This window comes from Syngnathus leptorhynchus, chromosome 10 (assembly GCF_054491065.1).
Source record: "Syngnathus leptorhynchus isolate UIUO chromosome 10, UIUO_Slep, whole genome shotgun sequence".
Classification (NCBI taxonomy): domain Eukaryota; kingdom Metazoa; phylum Chordata; class Actinopteri; order Syngnathiformes; family Syngnathidae; genus Syngnathus; species Syngnathus leptorhynchus.
Window position 1 is genome coordinate 8,547,170 of NC_141204.1, and position 18,973 is coordinate 8,566,142.

Genomic DNA, 18,973 nt, shown 5'->3' on the forward strand with positions numbered 1-18,973 from the left:
AAACCTGCGGTTTCCTAAACTACTTTAAAAGGTTGTTGAACCATAGGACAGAACCTCAGTGTGGATCTGATTTTTTTTTTTAGCTTTAATACACTGGCGTTTTAATGTAGTCCGAGCAATACGTGAGAACGATGACTCTTTGTCCAGTTTAGCCGTAAATCACAGGGAAATGATGTAAATTAAACATCTTACGTCACAATTAGTCAAACTTCAAAACTGTTTCAGAAATAGGCATAAGGCAGTACATTAAAGATTGACTTTGTTGTATGATTTTACGCTTCATGTTTGAGCAACCACTCGAGAGGCCCTTGAATGTTTTTACAAACAATTAAGTTAATTTTCCATACTGGATTCTCTTTAAACTTGCAAATCTATCAACACAATTATCCGGATATTGGAGAAAACGAGTCCTGGTCTTTGGACCATACTCCTGAGATATCTATTTGTTTGCTCTAATCTCGTTGCCAAACTTATCTGTTTGTGCTGATGAGTTGGCAAAATTCCATTGGGGCAACATTTGCAGTTTCAGCCAATGAAAAACTTTCAGGTCACTGACTGCAGGTTTGTTGGATTCTATGGATGTAAACGGGCCTCAATTAATAAGCAGAATTTCCCAGTTTTCATTTTACAACATGAGAATGTATTCCAGATGACAGCTGAATAACAGAGTTCAAAGTGATACAGTAAACGATTGTATTTTGATAAATAAATCAAAGAGCAGCTTAGTTAAGGTATGACCGGTAATGAATTGTAGTTAATATCAATGTACTTTTTTCATCTGTTTACAGAATTTGACATTGGACGAAACTTGGGAAAGTAGGATTTATTCAGTATTGTTACAAATTTATAAAACGCTATTGTTGAGTAAGAAAAGTAAAAAGGAAATCACACTGTTGGAATCAGAAATACATTCTTTTAGAAAACTATATTGTCTTAAACACACCACTGTGCTTGGTGATGATTGTGAAACTTTTTTTGTCATCATAGTGCATTATATTTGTAATTGTTCTGATACATGTGAGCCCATTGTAACACATCAAATCAGAATTTAGGCAATTCAGGGCAGAATAAAGTAACATACCAAATAAATTGGAAAGGAAAAGAATGCAGGGCGATGGAATAATACTTGACGTGGAGGTAGCGCGAGAGAGTGCTTTGTACACACAAAAGTATATGGTAAACCTTACGTTTGATCTTATACATAATTTGTCCTAACTCAAATAATTGAATCTCGATATTGTCAAACTGTATGTGCATCATTAAGAATTGTTGCTTGATGTGTGATGTAATTTGAAAAAAATAAACATTTGGCTTTTGGTGCTGATGCTTTAAACCAGATACCAACACAAAAGACACAAGAATGAGAGTATCAATGGAAATAGAAAATCTTTTTAAGTATTGTAAAGCAGAATTTCATGTATAGAGCTTGTGATGAGTGGCAAACTCAACTCACTGGGGGAGATTAAGAAGTATCGTGCTGTAAAGTACACCAAAAAAAGTTGGGGGTTTTCTATTGTGAGCATAGTATGAAAATGAGATGTTACAAGAAAAACAAAACAAAAGATAGACCTTACCAGTGGAGTCAATAATTATGGGTTAGACATCCATATATTGTGGGGGTGTATGGGCTGTGGACTGAGTAAATACAAGAAACCCGTGCGAACAAAGCTGTTGGTTAAGAGGCACCAGATAGGTGAGTGCAAGCAACAATGTGGCTTGGCTCTGTGTGAGATGGAAGGGACATCGGGATTTCATTGGCTGCCACCAGTCACTTGAAAGCAGGTCAAGAATACTTGCCACCCTCTCAGTTCTTGAGCAGCTCAATGCAGCCTTGCAATAGTGTCACATTGTTCTGTGGAAGTTGAAGAAAATAAATGAGAACATTTTTTTTTGTTTTACAGGGTGCGAAAACAATCCTGAGAGTGAGTAATTACCACCCAAAACTATAGTCATTCTTGAAATCAAAACATATAGTATGGTTGCCTTTAATACTAGATTACTAGCTGCTCATTAGGGTTGCAAGTAAGCTGCATTCCTCCCTTTGGGCAAGAGGAGGGTGTTTATTCTGCAGCGATAGCATTGGAAAAGAAAGGAAATCTGAATTTGAAAACAATGCATGCAAGCTACAATAGGGATGGTTCCTGTAAAATAATCTTTTAACGCGATACAAAAGTGCATTACTGCCTTTGTCTCTCAAAAGGTTAGGCAGTGGTTTTCTCCAGCTGGCTTGTCTCTGGTGTATTTGTCTGTTTCGTTCATGCTAATTTGAGAGTGCCAAAGGTAAGATCAACTATCACAAACTCGCATTACTCACCTTGGCATGTTTAATCTCCAGTTCGGCCATCTCAATGAGATTCTTTCTAAATGCCACAACTCGCCTGCCTTTGAAACTGGTGAGCTCTAGGAGAAACACAAATGTTCCCTTTGAGATATAACGTGCAGCAAAAATTCATATACACTTACTGGCCACGACATTACACTTGCCTACACAATCTAATGAAGTATTATTTCATTATCCACCCAGTTTTTCAAAGATCATGAATGCAGAGGTGTACACATTTCATAATAGTATGCCTAATATCAATAATGTGTTACTCTTGGCTGTGGATCATACTGAATATTGGAGTTAATAATAATTGGTTTAGAAGTTCAAGGTGGTTTACATACAAAAAGAGGCATTCAGCAAATGCAATTGTTTAAATCCATTCCATATGGATGCACAAACCTTTCTTTCCAGACTCAGAAAGCTTGTCAAATTTCTGTAGACACAGCTGCTGATGTTCCTCAGCCTGGGGAATGTCCTTGCTTTTCAGTCGAGCCTTATCCAAGGCCTTGTTGGAGTTCTCATAGTCAGCTAATGCGCGAGCTCGTCGGTAGAGAAGATCCTGAAATATGAGAGTGCCAGGGATGAGAAAGAAAATATGAACCAATTGAATCTTGATTGCAACAATTGTTTGATTAGCATTCCTCAACTTTTGTCAGTCTTTCTTTTTCCCACCTGGCTAAGCTTTTTTGTTTCAGCCATCAATTTGTAAATTGATGATTATTTGCTAAAAACAAAATTGATTAATTTCAATATGAAAAATATTGTCTTTGTAGTGTATTCATTTATCATTGTATTCTGTTTTTATTCATGTTTAACACATTGATCTATTATAGAACTCTGTTCCTACTTTTCAATGTAATCCCTCTTTTGTGAGCCAACAATGTTAATCTAAGTGTTAAAAAAGGTTTTTAGAACATAAACATTTATTGGAGCTGAATCTGTCATAATTTATATTATTCCACAAAGAGACCATTTTCATTTGCACAATTAAATTGTGGCCTTACTTAAATAAAATAACTTGACTGTAATGTTTAGCCACTCCACCCACCTCAGTCTCTAGAACAACCGGTGGCACTCACTCACCTTTGCTGCCTGGATATCTCGCATGTAATATCTTAGCAACTCGGTGAGCTTGAGCTCTTGATCAGATGCTACTCTTCCCTCCACTTTCTGCAGGGGAACAAAGGGAAAAGAAAGAAATCAACCATTATTTAAACAATGTTTAAAATTGAACTCGCATTCCCAGACAACTGTTTCTGTTGACGGATACTCACTCTGAGCTTCTCAAAGAGATCTGAGAGCTTCTCCATATGCCTGAAAGGAAATAAACAAAATAGACATGACATTTAGATTAGTTTACTTGCTCAGCAGAATACAGATAGACATGAAATCATTTACAATGTATTTTGGACTATGAGTCGCACTTTTTTATACTTTGGTTTGTCATGCAACCTATACTCAGGTGCTTGCATCATAAAATTCAAAATCTCCCTTCCTTAGTCGTGATGATGGCAGCAAACAAATTCTAGTTATACTTATTCATATAGTCAAAATAAATTTAGTTGATTCATTATACAATTAAATGTTGCACTCACTTCCTATTAGTTGTGCTATCTTCTGCTGAAAGAGCATTCAGAGTGGTTGAGATCTGAATGTAATCTTCCGCGATATCTGAAAAGACCAAAAAAAACAAAAATAGACAATGAAGAAAAAAAAAAAAACTAAAACAAAACAAATATGTAGTGATGCGCAATTAAGTTCATATGAACTACTTTTGTGCGTGCGGGTCATTTTTTCTGCTTTGGCAGTGGAATCTTTAATCTTGCTGTAATAGTCGAGAAGGAACATCTTCTCCTGCTCAAAAAAGTCATCGACTTCCTGTGGCGGGAAAAGAGCAGTTAAGGGACTTTGCCTACAAAGCTTCCATTGATTCAGGACGATCACACGGAAGCAACACCTTTATTCCTGAGATAAGAACTTCATCAGCTGACTTCACCATGTTCTTAAAGAATCCTCCAAACATCTCCTTGGCATTCTTTCTTCTGACACTGAGCTGAAATAAGAAAATGCAAATTGTTAATGCGCTGAACAATTGGAGTGAACTGACGAGGGGAAAAAAAATAAAAAATAAGAATAAAATAACGCAACATATGAATCAAGACCCATGAATAATTTATGTAGAAGGTATTATAACATATAGACACCACTGACACAAAATGCAAATACTGTTTTGCTGATCACAGCAGGATGGAAGTCACATTCAAAAAAAAAAAATACTTCCCCTCTTTCCAACAGACAACTAAAGAAAGGAAGTCAGCATTATGCAGAACTCACATCCTGGTCATATTCTAGGAAAATCTGAAAGTTTCTGTCTTTGCTTAGAATGGGATGAGAAGAGAGTCTCTGCAGGAAAACCTCATGGACTTGGACAGTTTTCTTGAACACAGCCAGGTACTCACTGAAAATAAACAAGACAAACCTATTGCACCAAGCACTGGTGGCTTAATGTGGATTTCATTCATTTGACACTCACGCTTCCAGCTCTTGCTTCATTTTAGTGTACTCTTCCTTGGTCATAGTGGCTTCACCTTCTCCCAATTTGTGCATCTTCTCTCTTGGGCTTTCAAAGTCAGGCTTTGGGGGTGCTGGTGGGATCTAGAAATGATAAACAAAAGCAGGAAGATTGCATTATAGAGGAATCAATTTTCCCCAAAATTAGCATACAGGCATATATTATATTACTATTAGGCCAGCGTAGTCTTCCGTCTCCACCAGCGTGTCATGTAACCAAATGAAATCTTCATGCTGCCGGGGAACTGAGATTTCTGGCTTCTGGAAACTATTAAGTGTCGTCTGGGAAAATAATGAAGTAATTTGTCAGTCTGTCATGGAAATTCTTTCAGTATGAGAAAAAAAGTTTCCTGAAATAAGGTTTTACCTTTGTGTGGACCGTAAACTTGACTTTGTCTCTTTCACAGAGTGCATCAGGAATGTCAATAAGCAGAGATGTGTCATTATTTAGGTCAACAGACACAGAGCGCATCTAAGGAGAAAAAACAGACTGCAACTTGAAATACTTCACGGTCTTTAGTTCACAGACTTTGTCAGTAAAAAGAAATCACGATTATTGTCTGCATTGCAATATGATGTGTAAGCAAGGGTACAATAATAATAATAAAAAAGTTTCGAAGTGGCTTTCAACAAAACTTAACCATCAGATAACAAAATCATCAATAATTCAGAATATTGAAACAAAATAAATGGCAGTGACTAGTTTAAATCCAATGATAAATCAGATTGGCATTTGAATGAAGTGATGACCATGAGTCAAATAATACATCACTACTGATTAAAAAAAAAAGACAACCAAGCACACATTCGCAAAAATGAAAATTGCACGTGCACGTTGCACAAAGCAATTGAATAAAAGCCACAACATAGACAGACGTATATTTTTATCAATCAATTGGCCTTTGAAAGCCGACTGACTGAATGAAGACTTGGCATCGAGCAGCCTTGATGAATACCCACGAAAGTTATTTATTAAATTCTAATGACGGTCGACTAGTAGATTAAAACGACCCCTTCATTTTATTTGCAAGCTGATAGCCAGAGGCTAACGTTAAATCAAGCCAAAATGAGTTAGCGATCAAACTAGCTAAACGCTTATAGTTGATCGCCGAACTTACTTTAGCACCTCGAATGTTTTCGCCTTAACGTTAATAAAAGAATGTCGAGGCTAACTTGTTTTGCTTTACCTTATCCTTGTCGCTTTCGTCTAAAGTGGCTGTCATTACTGGACCGAAGTTGGGTGAAGAGCAGAAGTGTGTGGAGGCAATGAGAAAAGGAAGCGCTGCTGTCTGTGAAGTGAGCAGCTAGCGGTTTGACGAGCTGTCACTTATTTATTTGACTCCGCACTAGCGGGATTGGCTAAATATTCACCGCAGATTCAACTATATCACAGTCATGTCTGTATACACGAATACTAATTAATTTCTTTTTCCATCCATTGGCATAAACATTACTCTTATTTTGCTGTCGCAAAAGTAGTCGTAGTTGTAACGAGACACCGTCGTTTTCTGCAGTGGGTACGGACGTATTTTAACGAATACGTTTCGCTGATTATTGTGGGTAATGTAGTTTCCATTCCGTGAATTGCACTGTATGACAACACCCAGGACTTCAAATCCCAGCTATGCAAGTTGTGCCGCCTATAGCGATGCGACTCCGTTACCAGACGGTGGCAGTAAAACGCAAAAACATTGCTTGTTATCCGCATAACTAAGGAAGAAGAAAGTTGCTTTGTTACGAGGGAAAAAGTAGTAACGCTACGGAAGATGTCGGGGCAAGTTCTTGCACTTAATCGCAAATATTTGGTCTGTATTTCAATTATGTATGCGAAATAAGCAACAAACAAGCTGTTGCAAAGTCAATATGTTGATTTTAAAACGTTTGCCTTTCGCCCGATGTATATTTGTTGGGATGCTTCAAAACACCTCCCTCCCTTTCGGCTTTTTCATCGCCTGTCAACGTTCCAAAACCCGCAGAGGGGCGAGTCCGTATAACTCAGTGGACAGTGAGCGCTACTCGTTTCTTGTAAAGTCTGTCATGTCTTCGAGGGTCAGTTCTCAAACGCCCGACACTATTCAAGCTGAGGATGAGCACATGTTTGGACCAGTTGTCAAAGCTCATACTCAGTCAAAACAAGAGACGAGGTCACCTAAAGTCATGCATCCCTTTTTACATCGCGAGGAAACAGAGGAGCCTGAGTCAGAACCTCCAGTTCGGATTGTATTCAACCGGGAGCAAAATCGGTCGTCCATACCAAGTGTGACCAGAATTCTTCAGGCAACACTTTCACCAGAGCAGCTCTTCTATCTGGAGAGATGGAAGAGGAAGATGATTGCAGAACTGGGGCAGGAAGGCTTCAAAGAATACACAATGAGTAGGTTTTGCACCATGCCACATGTTATTAAGTAATCTTCATTTTATGACAATTGATCTTCATCAGATTTGTTTAGACAAGGGAAACTTTTCCATTCAGCCTTGGAGAACGTTCTCATGTCAGGCATAACAAGAAAAGACGAAGATCATGAACCGCATCCACCTGAAGTGATGGGATACATGAAGAGCATCGCTTACATTATGGAAGATGTCAGCGCTGTAAAAGCAATAGAGAGCAGTGTGCAGCATGACACTCTCAATTATTTGGGCATCGTGGACTGTGTGGCCCGCTACAGGCAAGTATAGTTCTCAATATAAATGCATACATGCTAATTGATTTGTTCGAAACTTTACTTTCAGAACCAACATTTTACTCCATACTATACTCGTAGACATGTTGGCCAGTAATTGTCATGCAAAGATGTCTCAATAATAATAAAAAAAAAAAGCCAAACTTGTGCTAGTATATATACGTGTTATGAAAAAGCAATAAAATGCATTTTTCTTTCCTGTTTTTCATTTGATTGTCCAGAGGTGTTCTGTGTGCTATTGACTGGAAGACTTCCGAAAAACCTAAACCATTCCTGAGCAATACGTATGACAACCCTATCCAGGTAGCGGCCTACGCTGGGGCTTTGAACAGCGATGGCAGATACAAATACCAGGTACTCTTGTTATGCATGATCGTGTTTAGTGATATGAAGACCACCGCTCTGAACCAACTCCTTGTTTTTGCAGGTGGAGAACGGCCTTATTGTTGTAGCTTACAAGGATGGCTCACCTGGCCACGCTCACCAACTAAACCAAGAGCTGATGTTGGAGTATTGGGAAAAGTGGCTGATTCGCTTAGAAAAATTCAGAGAACATAGGTGAAAGAAAGTTGTCATTCATCTACTTTTTTTCTAACACGTTTGTCTTCAAACGAGTTATTACTAAGTACTTGTTCAAAAGTTGTGAAAAGGCACAGAAATGGTTGGAAACTGCGAACTGTTAAGGGCTTCGGTAAACATGTCATTGATACAAGATGATTTACAATTATATTCATATTTGTTGTTTTCGTTTCAGATCCAGTGAAAGCTGATCTATTTTTGTTAGCGCATGAGAGGTTGTTAGAATATCCGGAGAAAACCCATGGAAGGACAAGGAGAATTCCTCAACAGATTTCAAGAACAGTAATGTTGGAATGGTCTTCATGAAAATTGCCGCGCATACAAATGGAACCTTAAAATATACTTGACACAGAACAGCTGTGAAGAACATCACTGTTTTTTCAATGAATGCAAATCAGTCTCGGAAATCATGTTGTTATTGTCATTCACATACAGTGAGCCACAAGAGGCTGGTTAAAAATTTTATATACAGTTTTTGTATACAAATCATTAAGGTATTTTAACATTGGTCAAGAACAGTTATAAACCCTGGATATGTACAGGGAATAGGCTATAATATTTTCTTGATATCAAGAGCTGAAGTACTTTGATTATTTTTTTTTTTTTTTACATTGTCTCTGGTGAAACAGTAACTTGTAATTTAAGCAGTCAGGTAAGCAGGTCATGTAAGGTCATTGTTTCTGAAATGTCTTTCTTTTCAAATCAAATAGTCAAGCAGGTTTGTTAGCCCATCTCACGAAGCAACCTACCAGAACTAAATCATATAAATGCCACAGGTTCATTGTGTACAAGCAAGTGAAATCACACATTTTGTTTATCTGATCATATGAAAGTTGCTTGTTATAATCACGTGTCAAACTCAGCCCATATCTCTCTGTAAGAGGGATCCTCGATAAAACCCAGGCTTTTAAGTAGCTTAAATGGGACTGTGTTGTTTTCCTCTACATAGCAGAACACTGGGTGGCCCTCAGAGAGGAGTCTCTGGGCCATAGTGTAGAGCAGGACAGAGGCGTAGCCTTTTTGTCTGTGCTCAGGCGCAGTATACAACATGCCCATTGCCAGGTATTCGTGCAAAAGCAGCCACGATACAGGCTGACCCTGGTCATCGGTGATGCAATAAGAAGGGAAGTTGCTGATTTGTCTTACAATTTTCTTGTAGCCTATTTCACCCCCGCCAAACTTCCAGGTTTGATTCACCAGATGAGCATGAGAAAGATCCAGGGATGAAATCCTTGATTTAATATCACTGTGGGAAAAAAAAGAAAGAAAGAAAAGCATTCAAAAAGTGTCCGTTTAGTGCAGTTTAGAGCCTTTTGTTATGTTATTTTGTTTTAGACCAGATTCATATGAAGAGGTATTATTCCCATACTGCAAAAAGAATATTAAATGACAAGAAAAAGTTTCAACCTGTCAAAAGCTGGTGTGACCAGATGGCTACTATCCGGTAAATAAAAAAGATGTGCACAAGACCGATGTTTGTAGTTGACTCGTCTCTGCGTGAAAACCTCTATGATCGTGGAGGTGTGAGAACTATCAAAGCCTGCAATGAATATGCACAGAATCATTTTCATCCAATGACAAAAGACCATATTTGTGTGTGTGTGTGTGTGTGTGTGTGTGTGTGTGTGTGTGTGTGTGTGTGTGTGTGTGTGTGTGTGTGTGTAATGACTGCACACTGCACAAAAACACAACTTTAGAACTTGTATTTTTTGGGGGCTAAAACAGTTTACATTTCAATTGAAACAACTTTTAAACATATTAGCTCAACAAAGCAATCAAGTTATTTACGCCAAAAGAAATTATCGAGTTGTCTTTACGCATATCTTTCAGTTTGAGGACAATGCAAGAGAATTAGTTATGTAAACACCTCTTAAAATATGTTTTAAAAAATTGTCTTGAATGTTTGAGTTCACGCAACTTTTAATTATTTTTTTTACTTTTAGCGGACTCGTGGACTCAATACCACTTTTAAAAATAGAAATGTGGTGTGTCAGCAACATATGCAAATTCGATTAAATTACCTCCAATAATAGTAGAAGTGCTCCAGTCGATTAAATCCTCTTCTAATAACATTTTCCTCAACACCTTCTCATCCGAGGTGTAGAACATTAACCTTTTTCCCCAGTCGGAGGCTTGTTTGTTCTGTGAAACAAAAACAAAATGTTAAGGAGTAGGCAAAGAAAACTACCAAATTTCTAAATCAGTTTACAAACTTACTTTCGGGTCAGGACGACAAAGAATGACCTTAAAATCGGGCCAAGTATCAACAATGAACTGTATGCAAGTTGGATTTCTGTTGCAAGCATTTAAGTGTCCATAGACCTACAAAGACAGTAAAGGCTCAGCAACAAAAAATTAAAAAAATATATATTTGAGTTACTTCAACTCAAGATTTAAGATTTCATGAGAAGGTTAAAAACGTTTCTGGTCTACCTGATAACTCCTGGGTAACTGTTTCAGGAGAACAGTCTCAGCAACCATTTGCTCATCTTTTTGGAGAACCTTCATATTTGCTTGCTTGACTCCAATGTGTTTTTTTTCCAGCAAGCTTCACTGTGCTTTCCTCCTTAAAGGAGTTCAAAAGTCAAAATGTTATTAATCATTAACAATACATCATTGCGACTCATCTTCATACTGTGCCATTTAGAAGTTGTATAGATCTAACAAATAAAATATGATCTTTCAATTTTTTACTTTCCAAGAGAGACGTGGCAAGCGACATGTGGTAATGTGTTCTTTTTTTTTTTTTTATTGATCCGGATGACTATGCTGGTTATTACCCTTTGGAAATCACAAACATGCACTTTTAAGCATATTGATACGAGAAGGTTAAACAAAATAGCTAAAAATAAACCCCCCCCAAATCCTGCAAAAAAATCAAAATCTGAGCACACTACACATCTCGAGGTATTTCAAATTTGAGGAACCCCACAAGTAACTAAGAACCAAATATGCTTAGTAGTGTACTTGAGTTGACCACACACACATTATTGCCAGTGATAATTGGCAGCTTTTAAAATATTATAGTGTCACATGGGGTGTTATGTTATACCACTGGAGTTCTCACAAGATGCTGATCTATAGATGCAGGATTTTCTTTGGATAAACTCTAACTTCCACACTGTACTGTCTTACCAAATAAACTTGACTACTAATGCTGAAGAAGTATCTGCAGAAAGGAGTAAATACGATCGGTTTAGTTTATTCTAGTCGTTTTGCTGTAACAGATTGATTGCATAACGTTAACGCATTATAATCAATGGATAAAACGAAAAGAAAGAATCTGTCAAATAACAGTCCTTAATAAATTAATGATGTGACGTCTGGGTTGTCTATTGTTTTATCGGCGCCACTCTGTCGTGCAACGTTGCAGGAAAAATAGTTTTTATTATCTTCAACTCACCCTCTTATGAAAGTCTTTGCTTACGAAGGAGGCAGGAAATGTCCAACAGGAGGCCTGAAGCAATGCAATACCGTTTTCAAAATAGCTCCCTCGTGTGGCAATTCTATGGTAGTAAATCCAGCCCACAAGTTGTTTTTTATTTAGGGGAAAAAAAAGATTTGTACCTGTTTCAACATTCTTTAGACAAAATTTAAATTGCGCCAAAAACCTTTTTTATTTAATTTTTTACCAGAACAAGAGTGGGGAACTTGGGGGGAGGAGCAAATGGCTGTGTTCCTCCACACAAAATTCTGATCATAGGTGAATCCTTGCATGCCAAAATGCATGAGTCCAATGTAGCTCAGCTCTGTTGACCATGATTGCAGGTGCATATAGGTCGCTTACTTACGTTGGCTTTACTGACCGGCATTGTGCTTGCTCATGTCAAGTGGGCTTCCCTTTTTGCTTTTGAGAAAATGTGTCAATGCCCGTGTTTCCAGGTAAACGGCCGTCCATCAGTAACGGATTGATGGACCTTAAGTTAGTACTGAGGAAACTCCCTCCACTGAAAATGAATGCAACACCAATGACAGTGAAAAATGTGCATGTGTTTTCTGACAAATAAACACATAACCTACGTTTTAAAGTGGAGTGTATTTTTCAACAGGAAGTCCTCGGTTTGCTACGAGATTAACATATGACAGTTTGAGGTTATTAACAGCGTGTCAGCAATTTGTTTGTGCAGCAATGCAGGAATATGTCAATGTTTGGCACAAAAGTTGTTTTTTCATTTGATTGTTGAGAGGTGTTTTGTGTCAATGACAGGTCCTAACCCATTCCTCAGCAATATGGGTGACAACACTATTCAGGTCGCTTCATGAAAAACCGTCAAGGCTACAAATAGACGCTGCAAATAGACTAAACCCAAAGCATCAGGGAATAAACAATTTATTTTGTAATTCTTCTCATCCAACCACAATCAGAACCACTCTGTTAGTAGTTATTTGCATGCTTTGTGTACAATTGACAATTTTCTGTCGATAGAAAACATTGGAGTTATTAATATGTCTGTATGTTAGTAATATGCTTACAATGCTGTTTCCCATGTGTTTAATTTTCTAGCAATTTTTTTCCCCGAGCAGCCGGATGTCTTGCAGCCATGGGCGGCTCCACACGGTGAAAGTGCACTGGTAAGGCTGAGGAAAAAGTTCAGAATACTTATTAAACGATTACTGTATGTGGCAAGATGCTGGCAAACTGCAACAAATGGAAAAATGAAAGACAATGTATCATCTGTGTGATTGACATGACGCACAACAGATTTTTTTTAAATGTGTGTGTGTGTGTGTGTGTGGGGGGGGGGGGGGGGGGCACCCACACTTACAGACGTTTTCATTGTGGTAAATGATTTGGTTGACTTAATTTTTACTCTGACAGACCTTTCCCTGTGAACCTGATCCAGTAATCAGTATGTTTGTCCACTACTTTACAGATTCACAACAAAAAAATACCACTTCCTTGAAATCAAGACCATCAAAATAAAATCACTAATACATGCATGTATGCTGTCACTTATATTTTCATTAACAAGGTCACTTACTTGCAACCAGAACGCGTTAAAGTACAACATTTGGGCAACCCTGACCAATGTGCTGAAATCAAAAATCAATGACTACTAATCGTACCTGAGCGTCGGCTGGCATGGGACACTCATCAGGAGCGTCCTTCCTGCAGTTAGTCCTCACCATTTTAACAGTGAAGACGTACTTGACGCCTGAGACAATCTTAAACACACACACCAAATAGTTTGCGTTATAAAAGAAAAAATACATATGAACCGATAAGGACCAATTTGCTGCAATAACGTCGTGACTAACCTGTTTTTTAGCCTCGATCACTTCTTTGTTGACTCTGAGGAACATGTCGTTCGAGGCCGCATTATGTTGAGCAATGGCGAAGTTGAGGGCATTCCTCGCGCCTTCCTCGTTGGGATCTGCATTGCTGAATCCTCCGATTAACGCGCCGAAACCTACGGCGCAAACGACGCCGAGAAAAATGAAGGCTACCCTCGAAATCATTGCTCAGTTTGTTTAGTCAAGACCATCACACCGTTACTTTGCTACGTTATATAAACAAAACAATACGTCACGTTCAAGTCGCGCGATGTGATTGGGTCCTTTTTGGGCCAATCAAAATCGTTTGTTGAAGTTGCTCAATCTCCTCCTTTTCGCTGGCGACGGGTTTGTCCCGGAATAACCCCGTCCAACTTTCATATTCTGTACATTTTCAACGCTTTGTATTTAGCTAAACGGTACTCAATAACAATATTTGCTCTTATTTGACAACATCTAAGTGATTTTCTCCTTTGTTTAGTGCTCATTTGTGAAATAACTATACGTGAAGGTTTACCTGAGGAACATAATGCAAAGAGTACATTTTTTGAAGTAAGTATATCCAATCAGCATCCATGTTTCATTTGATTCAATGAGGAATAAACTAATATATGTTCAATGGTGCAGAGACTGCTTCCTGAACTTGGATATTTTCCACAAGCAGATCGTGATCGGCACAGCGGTAGCAGCAGGCGTTGCGTTGCTGTACGTTGAGCACAGAAGATGTCACAAAGTTCAAACTATTCCCCAAGGTGATGGGTGGTGGGGAGCAGGCGAGAAACCACAATCAGAAGATGACAAGATCTACTCTTTTGAGGTGCAAACCTCAGATGATGAAATCAAGGTGAATTGGATGGTCAATTTCATGGAATTGAAAATATCCCTTTTTGAGAAATATATCAAAACTTGGCCTTTATTGTGGAGATATGTACAATGATGGACCAAATGCCAATTCCTCAGGTCCTTCAAGAACGCCTTGACAATACCCGCTACAGTGACCCTCTGGAAGATAGCACATTTGAGTATGGATTCAATTCCACGTATCTCAAGCAAGTGGTTTCTTATTGGAGACACGAGTTTGACTGGAAAAAACAAGTGGCAATGCTGAACAAGTATCCACACTTCAAAACAAAAATTGAAGGTATTCATTTCATCTGCCAGTACCTCAAAGGATGGATTAAAAGAGCCAAAATAGACACCCCCGAAAATTATAACGAAAAGTTGTAAAATTAATATTACATGTGGTAATGTTGAAATTCCCAACAAAAGGTCTCTGCAACTGTAGCTGAAATTGTTTTCATAAGTATTTCTTCCCAATAATTTTGTAGGATATATATTCTTTTGCAAAATATCCTTATTAAAATAGAACTAAAGATCTAACATTTGAACTCCAATGCAACTCCAAACTTTTGTCCTTTTCAACAGGATTAGATGTGCATTTTATCCATGTTCGGCCAACTCCCCAAAAGAATCAAAAAGTGGTCCCACTTATGCTTATTCATGGCTGGCCAGGCTCCTTCTTTGAATTCTACAAGATCTTGCCACTTCTCACTGAGAGCCACAATGATCTCGCCTTCGAGGTCATATGCCCGTCTATACCTGGATATGGTTTCTCGGAGGCCCCTCATAAACAAGGTATATTTCTCTGTGGTAGAAATTTGATTCAGGGCATGTATTGGGTATTTTACCTTCATAGTTCCTGCCCTTCTTTGTAGGTTTCAACACTCTTTCTGCTGCCAGAATTTTCCTGAAATTGATGGAGCGTTTAGGGTTCTTGCAGTTCTACCTGCAGGGAGGAGACTGGGGCTCTTTGATCACCACCAATATGGCACAGATGAAGCCTCAGTAAGATTCAGCAATCTGCTCACCATACTGAAATTGTCTCCTCACACTTAGTTACTCCCAAGATAACAATACAGAGCCTTAGTGTGTGTGCAATAATTGTGCAATTGCTGCAAATTCCTTAACAGGGATCAGCACATGCTGTGTCAGCTTATTGACAGTCATCTGAATGACATTCAGCCACAATCAGTGATTAAATGCTTCAGAATGTTTTTACTCTGCACACAAATTGAGCTTATATGCAAAATGACCGTGTAAATTTCAATACGACTTGATTTTTGGGTAAAAATCTTGTTCAAATTTATTTGTCACACCAAAAGCTGATCCAAACAAACTTTTTTTAAAATCCCATACAGGTGTGTGAAAGGTCTCCACTTAAACAGTTTTATGTCAAGAAAAGGGTTTAAAGTGATGCTGTCCCTCTTGATTGGCCCTTATCTGCCCCGCTTGGTGACCCTGAGTCGGGAAGATGTCCGCCGCTTGTTCCCATTTTTTAAAAAGCAAGTGTGGACCATCTTGAGGGAATCAGGTTACTTACACATTCAGGCTACCAAACCAGACACTTCAGGTAGGTAGGAACATCATTTTGCAACTTTTGAGACATTTACCTTTTGGCATTCCAAAGTATTTCAGTCTTCAAAAAAATGTCACAGAGGAATGGCTGCACTGGTTCAACAGGTTGTGCGATGAATGACTCCCCGGTAGGATTGGCTGCTTATATTCTGGAGAAGTTCTCCAGCTGGACTGACATGGAGAACATACACCTAGAGGATGGTGGGCTGGAAAGGTCTGAGAGTATTCATTTTTTTTTCTCCATCTATCAGCATTATTTTTGGGGTTGCTCATAACTGTTGTTGCTTTGCACAGGAAATTTAGCCTAGATGACCTCTTGACTAATGTCATGATCTACTGGACCACAGGCTCCATCGTCTCCTCCATGCGTTTCTACAAAGAGAACCTTAAGGAGAATATTGAAAAGAGGATTGACTCAAAGTATGTCGATTAATATCTCTATTTGAGGCCCTGTGCTTTTGGAGTCCAGTGACAACAATAATCTTTTGTTGTAGGACAAGAATATTTGTGCCGACTGGATTGGCCGCCTTCCCCGGAGAGCTGATGCACTGCCCTAAATCGTGGGCCCAAAATAGGTTTCAAAACATTGTGTCATACACAATGATGCCGCGAGGTGGTCACTTTGCTGCCTTTGAGGAGCCTCATCTGTTGGCTGATGATCTAATCCAGTTTGTTAGAAGGGTGGAGTTTTGAACACACACATGAATACCCCATACGATGCACAAAATATCTCTTGAGTCTATAATCATCCTTAATTCTCACATTCATAAAAAGTTGATAAATAGTATATTGTAAAAACAAACATTTGATTAGATTTATCACTACAAGATTTCCTGGGGATTATAACTTCACAAGTTCTTCGTTAAAATGTTACAAAAAGCTTGCAACTTAATTCTCACATATTCATAAAACGTAGATAAATAGTACATTGTAAAAACAAACATTTGACTTGATATATCAATGCAAGTTTTACAAGATTTAAGTTCTTCCTTAAAATGGTTGCAACTTAAGTATTTAATTGTTATAATATTGTTAAATATTGAGGAAAAATGCTTAGTTTGATCATAAACCATACACGAGTGTAAAAACAAGTAATTTAAATGTAATTTACATGTTGCTCGATTTTGTAATCGGATTGGTTTGGTTAAACTAACTACCATCGGGCCCAAACATTTCCATCGCGCAAAGTATCGTATTTTACCGGGAAAAATTAAGAACAAAAACCAAAATCAAACGTATCGCTTGAGTAAATCAAATTAATTTTAATAACAATTAATATCGCAATGTTTCATTAAAAATATACAAGTAAAAATTAAAACTATTGCACTCAATCGCGAAAGCCTTTGATGGTCGTAGGTGCTTGAAACCACACGTATTCCTTCCAGTCCACTACGTCTGTGCTTTTGTTGCTAAAACTGCACAGATCAGTACAAAGAGCAATCATTTGTTTGTTGACAGAAGTTGGCACTTTAAACTGGAGCTTAGGGTGGAACCAACCAACCCCACAGTCTCTGTGGGCCAGTGCCAAGACCGTGGTGGGCATTAAACGACCTGGTTTACTATCAGACAAAATGTCAGCTACAAAAAGTGTGCGGAAGAGTTGTCGTAAACATGACGACATGCGTAGGCATCGTTCGCCACTTTCCAATACCAGCGCCTCCAGGTTGATCTCGTAGATCTCTTTGGGGAGGATGAGCGAGCCACCCATGAGCAGCAGAACCCGGGGTACCTTGCTAACGGAGAACATCACCTCCAGCTGATGCAGCACCTCCTCCAGGTCTTGAAGCGTCTTCTGACATTTACGTCCATTTACATCTGCCATATTCACTTTCCTTCCACAAACATCTTTATTCTACAGAAGCAAACAAACAACCAGAAAAAGTGTATTTAGACTCAATCAGAATAAAAATATACTGGACATGTACGATGAGGATGCATTTACCACTTTTGAGTCTTGCCATTTCTTCTGGGAGTACACGAGTTGGTCATAGGTCATGGGCAGCTGTTGTCTCTGATACAAAATGCACTTGAGGATTTCGCAGACAAAACGGCAGCAGCCTTCTTGAGTCACAGTTCCCGGGAAAACAACATTGACAATTCCTTCCTCCTTTGCTCTTCTCGCCATCTCTGCATCACTCTCGGCTGTGTTAAGTTGATGTTTCCCGGTTGACACGCTGCAGACTCCTACTTTTGTGTTTTCTGGCAATGCAAGCAGAAAATGAAGAAGCAATTAACTAAGTATGTCAATCTGAGCTTGTGGCATGGGGAATGAAACTTTTTTGTTCGGAAGATATAAACATTCTCATCTTAGAAATATAATACATATCCAACAGTAGTATTTTTGTAGACGTTATAATTGACCAATTTACCGATCTTGCTCTGTAGCTCATAACATTAGGAAAGTTCTAGGAGGTTTTGATCAGCAAATGTCTGTGACAGTACAGTTCTATGTTTCTTCTCAGTAGTAACACTAAATTAAAAACTGAACATTTCGCTTATTTGAAGATTACAAATGAATGATTCGAATAATTATGCAAATCAGATCTGGACTTACCAAGCGAGTTGCTTGAAGACACAGTGATGTTGTCGTTCTGTTGGGCGCTGTTAACTTGATCCTGGTTTTCGTCTTTAGAACATTTCAATTCGTTTTCATCCACTTCTGGTTTGCCATCAGCCGCGCCGACAATTTGTCTTGTATTTGAATCGTCGGGAGCATTCAGTACCCTTGGTGCGATCATCATTTCAGCTTCTGCTAGTTTTTTTGAAGACGAAATTGGCTGCTTCATTATTCCGTTGCCTTCGACGCCTGCGATTGTTTTCTGTTTGGCTTTTAGTTTTATTGGCTTTGGGTAAAGGCACATTTAAAAGTTGCCGCCGAGTGAGTGACTTCCACTACCCAAAGGCATTATGGGGAATTATGGCCTACGATGCATTCACACGCTCACGGAAACGTCGGAATACTGAAAACATCTTTGGAAACATGTGTATCATGTCAAAATTTAAAACAGAACTACAAATGCTTACATGTGCAAAATGTCATTTACAGTAGGTTACCTTTTGAGAAACTAAGGATCAGGAACAGGAACTACCTGTAAAAGTAATTAGTAATTTAAAGATATCCAAA

At 38.5% G+C, this 18,973-nt stretch overlaps 6 protein-coding genes across 6 annotated transcripts; 2 read left to right on the forward strand and 4 right to left on the reverse strand.

Annotated features, from left to right (window-relative positions):
• Positions 1–808: 808 nt before the first annotated feature.
• On the reverse strand, positions 809–6,422 carry snx5 (sorting nexin 5). Its single transcript, XM_085922683.1, has 13 exons — positions 6,085–6,422; positions 5,265–5,369; positions 5,069–5,179; positions 4,860–4,981; positions 4,661–4,784; positions 4,284–4,379; positions 4,099–4,204; positions 3,922–3,997; positions 3,601–3,640; positions 3,410–3,496; positions 2,726–2,885; positions 2,315–2,400; positions 809–1,852 (listed from the first exon to the last, which is right to left on the reverse strand). Exons 1-13 carry the CDS (start codon positions 6,118–6,120, stop codon positions 1,805–1,807), a joined length of 1,197 nt encoding a protein of 398 aa, XP_085778809.1. The 5' UTR covers positions 6,121–6,422; the 3' UTR covers positions 809–1,804.
• On the forward strand, positions 6,316–9,644 carry mgme1 (mitochondrial genome maintenance exonuclease 1). The gene is made up of 5 exons (XM_085922685.1): positions 6,316–7,271; positions 7,338–7,566; positions 7,803–7,935; positions 8,009–8,139; positions 8,336–9,644. Exons 1-5 carry the CDS (start codon positions 6,722–6,724, stop codon positions 8,349–8,351), a joined length of 1,059 nt encoding a protein of 352 aa, XP_085778811.1. The 5' UTR covers positions 6,316–6,721; the 3' UTR covers positions 8,352–9,644.
• LOC147050288 (glycine N-acyltransferase-like protein 3) lies at positions 8,566–11,603 on the reverse strand. Its single transcript, XM_085922686.1, has 6 exons — positions 11,564–11,603; positions 10,594–10,726; positions 10,378–10,482; positions 10,182–10,302; positions 9,568–9,700; positions 8,566–9,406 (listed from the first exon to the last, which is right to left on the reverse strand). The coding sequence occupies exons 2-6, from the start codon at positions 10,666–10,668 to the stop codon at positions 9,007–9,009; spliced, it is 834 nt and encodes a 277-aa protein (XP_085778812.1). The 5' UTR covers positions 10,669–10,726; positions 11,564–11,603; the 3' UTR covers positions 8,566–9,006.
• An 871-nt stretch (positions 11,604–12,474) lies between these two features.
• cst3 (cystatin C (amyloid angiopathy and cerebral hemorrhage)) lies at positions 12,475–13,683 on the reverse strand. Its single transcript, XM_085922122.1, has 3 exons — positions 13,420–13,683; positions 13,228–13,326; positions 12,475–12,738 (listed from the first exon to the last, which is right to left on the reverse strand). The coding sequence occupies exons 1-3, from the start codon at positions 13,618–13,620 to the stop codon at positions 12,661–12,663; spliced, it is 378 nt and encodes a 125-aa protein (XP_085778248.1). The 5' UTR covers positions 13,621–13,683; the 3' UTR covers positions 12,475–12,660.
• A 93-nt stretch (positions 13,684–13,776) lies between these two features.
• ephx5 (epoxide hydrolase 5) lies at positions 13,777–18,244 on the forward strand. Its single transcript, XM_085922120.1, has 10 exons — positions 13,777–13,853; positions 13,916–13,986; positions 14,062–14,278; positions 14,395–14,575; positions 14,860–15,069; positions 15,150–15,279; positions 15,633–15,844; positions 15,955–16,063; positions 16,144–16,269; positions 16,344–18,244. Exons 2-10 carry the CDS (start codon positions 13,964–13,966, stop codon positions 16,540–16,542), a joined length of 1,407 nt encoding a protein of 468 aa, XP_085778246.1. The 5' UTR covers positions 13,777–13,853; positions 13,916–13,963; the 3' UTR covers positions 16,543–18,244.
• Positions 15,552–18,765, reverse strand: mad2l1bp (MAD2L1 binding protein). Its single transcript, XM_085922121.1, has 3 exons — positions 18,404–18,765; positions 17,792–18,048; positions 15,552–17,701 (listed from the first exon to the last, which is right to left on the reverse strand). The coding sequence occupies exons 1-3, from the start codon at positions 18,708–18,710 to the stop codon at positions 17,177–17,179; spliced, it is 1,089 nt and encodes a 362-aa protein (XP_085778247.1). The 5' UTR covers positions 18,711–18,765; the 3' UTR covers positions 15,552–17,176.
• Positions 18,766–18,973: the final 208 nt, after the last annotated feature.